Genomic DNA, 7151 nt, shown 5'->3' with positions numbered 1-7151 from the left:
GGAGATGGTGACGTTCAACGGTGGCGAGCCAATGGTTCCTGTGTGGGAGGCGAACCGATGGTTTCGTTGTGCCACTCCTGATTTTTCGTATCACCCGAAGGAGAAGGCTATGGTGATGGACAGTGATTCTAGTGGTGACGATGGCTGCGACTATGATGACCCAGGAGGTACTCAGCGGGGGAAGCAGAACAAAGAACAAGAAGGGATGGGTTCGGTGCATAAGAAAGCAGAAGAGGGGAACAAGCAGCGACATCAGATCACACAAACAGGTAACACATCGATGAATCGTCATTTGCCGCCGAAAAACCTTAGGATGTTGGGAACAATGGATCGATATGAAGAAGCTGTGCTGGAGGCGAATCGAGTGAAGCGATGGGTCTGTCAAGATCACTCGCATCTACAAAAGACAAAGAAGCTGGGGTTTCAAGGGGATAAGATCAGTCGATGGTTAGCTCGTGATGAAATTTATTTTGAGATCGGAGGTCGTGCGAAGCTTCGATGGGGAGTCGACTTCAGGATTCTGCATCGATTTCACTCTGAGATCGAGCGGAATTCTTCGCCGGTGGTTCGCCATGATCGTCTCCTCTCTTACTACACAACTCCATGTCTGGCTAAGGAGGATGCGATGTTTGACGACAAGGAGGTTAGTGATTGGATTACTCGAATTGAAACGTTTGTTGCAATCGGAAGGAGTGAGTACAGAGAGAAGATTCGATCTGTTTTTTCGAGAGTTGCTAGCAAGGTTGGTTGGTATAAAAGTTTTAGATCATTGCGAGGCTGCGAAGACGTTTTAGAGAAGACGCAGATCGACAAGAAGACCGTCTGCTATGATGTTGCTGGGTATTTTATTGAAGACATTAGACAGATTGGGATTTTGGAGAGAAGGCTGAACGTTTGGAATTTTAGAAGGAAGACTAACTTGTTCACACCTGTCAAGTTTGTGTTTATCGTACTAAATAGGGAATATTATACCGTTTTTAAAGAAGATCAAAGTAGGAGTGGGCGAGAGAAAGCGAGAGATTCGTCGGAGATGAAAAAGCCGAAAACAACAAAGCTTCGGTGTCCACCGTCTTGGCGACACCGTCCTTCATGGTTTTGTCGTTCGGGAAATCTAAGAAGCTACCGACATGGGCTCCGGCAAGGAAGCATCTCAACTTCAGGAATTATGAGGAAACAACTAGCGTTTCCTGTGCGAAGGGTAAGTCGGAGATCGACAGAGACGGTGACAAATCGTCGGGGCGTATCGGCGGGTTGGGTCATTCTCACAGGTTCAACAATGATAAGGACCACCGCACCCCCGCCGTTTCTTTCTCCTCGACACTGTTGTCCATTGTGCAGCTTCAGATCGATTCTTTCACCACAGCGACGTTGTTCGAACGGGAGAGGAAAACACAAACACTACCTTACTCGCGACAGGGTTTCAAGCTGCGATGGTGAGGGCTGCACCGAGTCTGACAAACGCTGTCTTGCGCGATCAATTATTTTTGGTCAGTCTTTTTCCTACTTGTACAGGGGCAACAGTATGATGGATACGCACGTGAGTTTGGCGTGTTTGGGATGCGTAGATAAGGTGTTCGACGAAATGCTCCAACGAGCCTTGATCTCATGGACAGAACTCATCTATGCGAAAGGTGGGGATATGAAATCTGCGGAAGAACTATTTAAGGGATTGACTATGAAGGACATGGTTGTTGAAACGACAATGGTGACAGGATTTGCGTATAATGCTAAACCATGGAAAGCTCTAGAATTTTCAAAGAAAATGCAGATTTCGGAAATTGGAATCAAGGCAATCACTCTGGTTGGTGTAATCTCGGCCTGTGCACAGCTAGAGGCAACCAAATACAATGATTGGATCAATGACATTGCTTGGAAATCTGGGTTTGATCCAAGTGGCAATGTCGCTGTCAGTTCTATGATCATGGGGTTCGTCATGCATGATCGTGCTCAGGCTGCAATAGACTCATTCAATCACAGGGTAACAAAGACTAGGATAACGCCCAACGCTGCAACATTCATGGGTGTGCCCACGGCTTGCAGTCACACGGGACTTGTCGAACAAGGACGACAGCTTGATGAAGCACTCGAGCTGATCAATTCCATGTTGTTCGAGCAACGCGGTGGTGTAGAGAGAGCACCACTCGGGGCCGGCAAGATCCACAACGATTTAGATGTCACCGATATCACTGCTCACAATCTGTTTGAACTCAAACCTGATACAATTGGGAACTATATCTTGCTTTCTAACGTGTACGCGTCGGCCGGGGATTGGGATGGTGTTACGCAAGTGAGGAAGCTGGTCAAGGAAACGGGTCTGCAGAAAAACCCGACATCTAGATGGGTAGCCGACATGATCCATCGTTTTCCTCGATTCCAGCTTGAGGACAAGCTGAGTCTAAATGCGGGGGGTATTGATAGGCCTCTAGGACTATATGTGAAGAAGACCAAGAAGAGGAAGAAGGCTGAAGAAGGAGGAGCACCTCGGGGAGCTTCGATGGACTCTAATGCAGCAGATAAAAAGGAACAAGGAGCAGGAAAGGGGGAGAAGCAGAGGATCATAACTGACACAGAAGAATGGGAGAGGAGGAATGCGTTATGGAGGTTCACGTACGTATTGTGGGTTTGTTGCATGTGCCACATCAGCACTCTGTTGCTGAGTAGGTCTATAAATAATGTTGTCCTTTGTTTTGGGTGGGTATCTGAAATCTTAAGAATATTGTGGTTTGGGAGGTTAATAGAGAGTGGTGTTCCTCTCTAAACCTTGGTGAAACCTTGGTGGGGAATGGAGAGTGGTGTTCCTCTCTAAACCCTGGTATCCTTTCCTTGGGTATTTTCTTAATATAATCGGTATTTTTATTACAAGGTTCTATCAGTTTAACTGTCCCCTTATCTCAGGAGGGGCAGTTTCAGAGATATAGACAGGGATAAGTGTCACTGCAAGACCGATACCGAAACCATCCAAGAGTCTGGCCAAGCATAATACATATACATTCGGAGACCAAAGCATGATCAAACCACTGATGAAGTAAAGGATGGACGAGAATATCAGCATCGGCCGTCTTCCCAGCCAATCAGTGATGGGTCCTGAGCATGTCGTAATGGCCGTGGCTCCGATCAGGGACATGGCCACGACAAGGCCTTGCACAGAGGTTGCCAGATTCATTTCATTCTTGATATAAACCATAGCTCCTGCATTATCAACACAAAACCTTATCAATACCATATTGATCCAATCAGTTTCAACAACGGACACTCATCTGGGTCGATACAGAGAGTGTCTGAGTAGAACGTATACACACCTGCGATTGTTGCATTGTCCCATCCCTGCAAAAAATTGCCAATGGTGGCTGCGAGAGCAACGAGGGCTGCTCCCTTCATTCTCCGACCAAAGAGAATCAATCACTCCAAAATTTCAGACAAAACCTGAAAAACATGAACACCAGTCAGATCAGTGATCAGCAAGATTGGTCCTCTCCAATGGAAGAACACAAATCCCGATGACCCATGAAAAAGTTCTGATCTTTCTCACACCATCATCACAAAAACTGAAACCAGATCTTATAAGAATCAGTTCCAAACACGATAATTCGATAAACCCAGAAGATTTTGATCAAACAGGACAGAACCCTAACTCAGGATCAGGATCATGGAAATGCAAAGACCCCCAGAGACGAAAAGGACTTGTTTTCTCACTAGAGGCATCAGATCAAAAACAGAGAAAAACACCCCAAATTGCTTCACTTCACAGCAAAACAGACTGACCTTTTTCTCTCAAGTAAGAATCTCTATGGAGGAAAAACCCGGAACGGAAGATGAACACAAGAGAACTGATGAGCCTTTTCGAAACACAAAGGTGACCATTTTGTGGCTCCTCGATATATATATTGGGGGCAAAGACGTTAAAATGGTAAATTATGAACTTTGCAAAATTAGAGATGAATAAAGTCTCCGACATTTATGATATTAATATTTCCGGAGAAAAAAACAACCTGTGATTGCTGCTCCGGCAATGGAATCTAAAAAAAGACAAATAAATATCTTCAAATTATTTATTCTACCAAATAAAAAGAGAGAGATGGGTGAAGTGAATTTCCAAGAAAGGAGATGCTCGGGAATCTGGCGAGAAAAGGTAAGAAAATTAAAAATTATTTCAACCTTTTGTCGAACCCTCTATTCTCCAACGCTCAAGAGAATTTTCTCACCGGCGGATACGGTTTTCTCGGGAAAAAAAATCCGGCCTTTACGAAATTTATGACGAGGATGTACACCCACCAAAAATCTAGGAGGAGTTTTGTCCAGACGGAATCTACCCCACAGTACAGATCTAGATTCTTTTCTCTTGAATACATACATAAATGATTGGTGCTTTGCATTTGAATACTGGTTCTTCGAGGGAAATAATTTAAGAGTGCTGCGAGTTTTAGAGACGGCAAATCAGAACATCAAAAAATGAAAAATAATTTCCAACTTTCTCGGTCTGTCTGTTTCGCGAAAAGGTTGGAACTTTTGTCCCTTTTCTCTCGTGCATTTTTTGTCGGAGATTTTAATGATTTTCCTGCAACTTTTTAGTATGATCTGATTTCTTTAATGTATTGGAAAGATATTATTTAAACACAAATTCAATTTTTATTTTCAAATTTAATATACAAGCTACGGGACAAATGTCTATTTTACCACCGAATTTTTCATATTGTATATAGTTAAATTTAATTTTGTATAACGAAAATGAATTTTTGTAATAAAGCGAAACATACAAATAGTTACAGGAAAGAATTTAAATAATTGTACACATTTGGGCTGACATTAATTAGAGATCTAAGTGGATTGACAGGTCACACAGACTTGGACAACGTAGACGAAAACTGACGTCATGCGATTCAATCTCAGACAATATACTTCCTATTTATGACGTCACTTCGAACAGTGAGACGCCCACTACCCAAGACAGTTCATCGAAAGAAAGCAACACACGTCTCAGGAATACATATTACATATATATATATATATATATAATTACAAAATAAAAGGGGGAAAAGTTGAAAATTCAGAATAATTAAAGATCCAAGGGCCAGGATTCTGCAGCTGGGGAATCGAATATCACGTGAAGATCTGCAGGAGCTGACGACGACGGTGAAAGACCCAAGAGATTGAAATCAGATTCTTGAAACAGTACTGCGTTCTTGAAGTAATAATCCTCAAAGTCCGGATTTTGATGACGAAGAATGCTACGGTTATCTGACGATTCTGTTTTCATCAACTGTTTCGAAACCGAGCAGATGTCGTCTTGTTCCGATGAGAAGATGATGGTGTCGAGCTGAGACGCTTCCGGGTTTATTAGGGTTTTGAGCTCATCAGCTTCATGGCCATGGTGGTCGAGGAGTGATGGGAGCTGGGCAGGCGGTTGCGGGGCTTCGAGAAGAGGTGGTAGGGTTAGATGATGACGACGATGATGACCATCATGATGATTGGATGATGATGATGAATCGAGATTGTTGATTTGGGCATGGGATCTAACGTTTCTTCTATCTCCTGTCTTGTTGAAGACCCTGCAGATCACCCACTCTTCCTGTCTCGACCAAAAAACATCCACGACTATGAATTTTAAAATATTATTAATTTAAATGGGGAAAAAGAAAATCGAAGGTAAGGAAGGTTATGCACGGTGATGAAAACGACAGAGCAGTTGCGTTCATAAACAGAGAACGGCAAGGTGTTGACAACCATGTAGCGGAGGGTTTCTATCAAATCTATCGCTTCCCAATCACTTTCATGCAGTAACTAGACATTACATTTACATCATAATAATTAAAAATTGTAATTAAAAAAAACCACAGTTAAAGCTTGCTTTAATTAGAGCAAAAAGAACACACTGCCTTAACTATTCGTAAAAGTCAACCAACAAAACGACAGAAAAGGTTTTACGTTTCGAGGGATTTTCCGTAAAAAGTTTATGTACTGGAATACCCAACAATTATTACCCTTGGTAAATATAAATGCTACAAAAAAGCTCACTAATATAAAAATATAAAAAAAACTTGTGTCATCAATATGATTATAATTTTTATTTTATTTTTTTTTGTTTTTGAATATTAGTTTAAAATTTTGGTGATATTTTAAATTTTAAAAATAATTTTTTTTTATTTTCAGTTGATTTTTTAAATTTTTGAAAAAATAAATCTATTTCTTGATTACCAAAATTTTTTAGCTTTTACATTCTAAAAATTCTGAAAACTATATCCCTTTTCGAATACTTTCACACATTTTTTCGGTCTATAACGTAACGTTTCTAACATTTTTCAACTTCGTTTACGCATAATTTTCACTCGACTTGTAGTTTATTTTTGCAGTATTTTTCATGTTACTATACGAAATAGTTTGGAATATATAAATACCTTACAGGCGTGGCGGAGAGATTCGAGACGGTACTCGTGCATGACCCACTTGGTCTTGATGCCACGTGGCGCCCTTCCTTTGTAGAACACCAACGTCTTTTTCATCCCCATCAGCTCCGGCGCCGGAGCTCCGCCTCCGCCGGCGAAGATCTCCTTGTCTTTTCCGGTGACTTTCCAGTATCCGGCGGCGGTGGCTCGGTTGGTCCTCAGCCCCGTCGGATACTTCCTGTCCCTTAGGCTGTAAAAGTACCACTCTTTCTCCCCCATCCTCGCCACTTCTTCATAGTATCCCCGATTCAACCAATAAATTATACAAAAAAAAAAATCAAATCAAATCAAACCAGAAAATATACAAATTAAATTGAACCAAAATTAAACCACAGTGACATATAAACCATTGATTTGTTAAACAAACCAAGTATGACAAAACCCTAACCAGAAAAAGTCTGGAAAGAGACACTCAACAACACAGTTCATTACTAAAGACAGATCCCAAAGGTTAAAACTTTGTTATGATATGATTCAAGATCCCAAAAAAACAAGAAACCCTTTTGAGAATAAGAGAAAGAGAAGTGGGAAAAAAAAAATTGAAGAACCTGGAAGTTCCCAAGGCTCGCAGTGGTTGAGATCAACCTCAGGAATGTGAATGAAACCAAAGAGGCCGCCGCCATTGAAGAGCTTCGAAGCCAAGTAGAAGGTGACGAGCTCCTCGTCCGTCGGATGGAACCTGAATCCCGGCGGCAAACCTCTCTCTTTCCC

General features: G+C 41.9%; 2 protein-coding genes across 2 annotated transcripts in view; both read right to left on the bottom strand.

The window, feature by feature from the left end:
• The window catches only part of LOC104813741 (monosaccharide-sensing protein 1-like), a 7101-nt gene extending 3168 nt beyond the window's left edge, over nucleotides 1–3933 (bottom strand). The window contains exons 1-3 of the mRNA XM_010541472.2: nucleotides 3763–3933; nucleotides 3300–3423; nucleotides 2878–3189 (exon numbers count right to left, since the gene is read on the bottom strand). Of these exons, the coding sequence (XP_010539774.1) occupies nucleotides 2878–3189; nucleotides 3300–3378 (391 nt within the window). The 5' untranslated portion in view covers nucleotides 3379–3423; nucleotides 3763–3933. The remainder of the gene's footprint in view (nucleotides 1–2877; nucleotides 3190–3299; nucleotides 3424–3762) is intronic.
• An 859-nt stretch (nucleotides 3934–4792) lies between these two features.
• LOC104813740 (protein CUP-SHAPED COTYLEDON 3-like) overlaps nucleotides 4793–7151 on the bottom strand; it is a 3007-nt gene continuing 648 nt past the window's right edge. The window contains exons 2-4 of the mRNA XM_010541471.2: nucleotides 6989–7151; nucleotides 6393–6670; nucleotides 4793–5566 (exon numbers count right to left, since the gene is read on the bottom strand). Of these exons, the coding sequence (XP_010539773.1) occupies nucleotides 5054–5566; nucleotides 6393–6670; nucleotides 6989–7151 (954 nt within the window). The 3' untranslated portion in view covers nucleotides 4793–5053. The remainder of the gene's footprint in view (nucleotides 5567–6392; nucleotides 6671–6988) is intronic.

The sequence above is a fragment of the Tarenaya hassleriana genome, unplaced genomic scaffold (assembly GCF_000463585.1).
Source record: "Tarenaya hassleriana unplaced genomic scaffold, ASM46358v1 Cleome20, whole genome shotgun sequence".
Lineage (NCBI taxonomy): Eukaryota > Viridiplantae > Streptophyta > Magnoliopsida > Brassicales > Cleomaceae > Tarenaya > Tarenaya hassleriana.
Note: the sequence above shows the minus strand (reverse complement) of the source record. Positions and strands in the feature narration are given on the sequence as shown.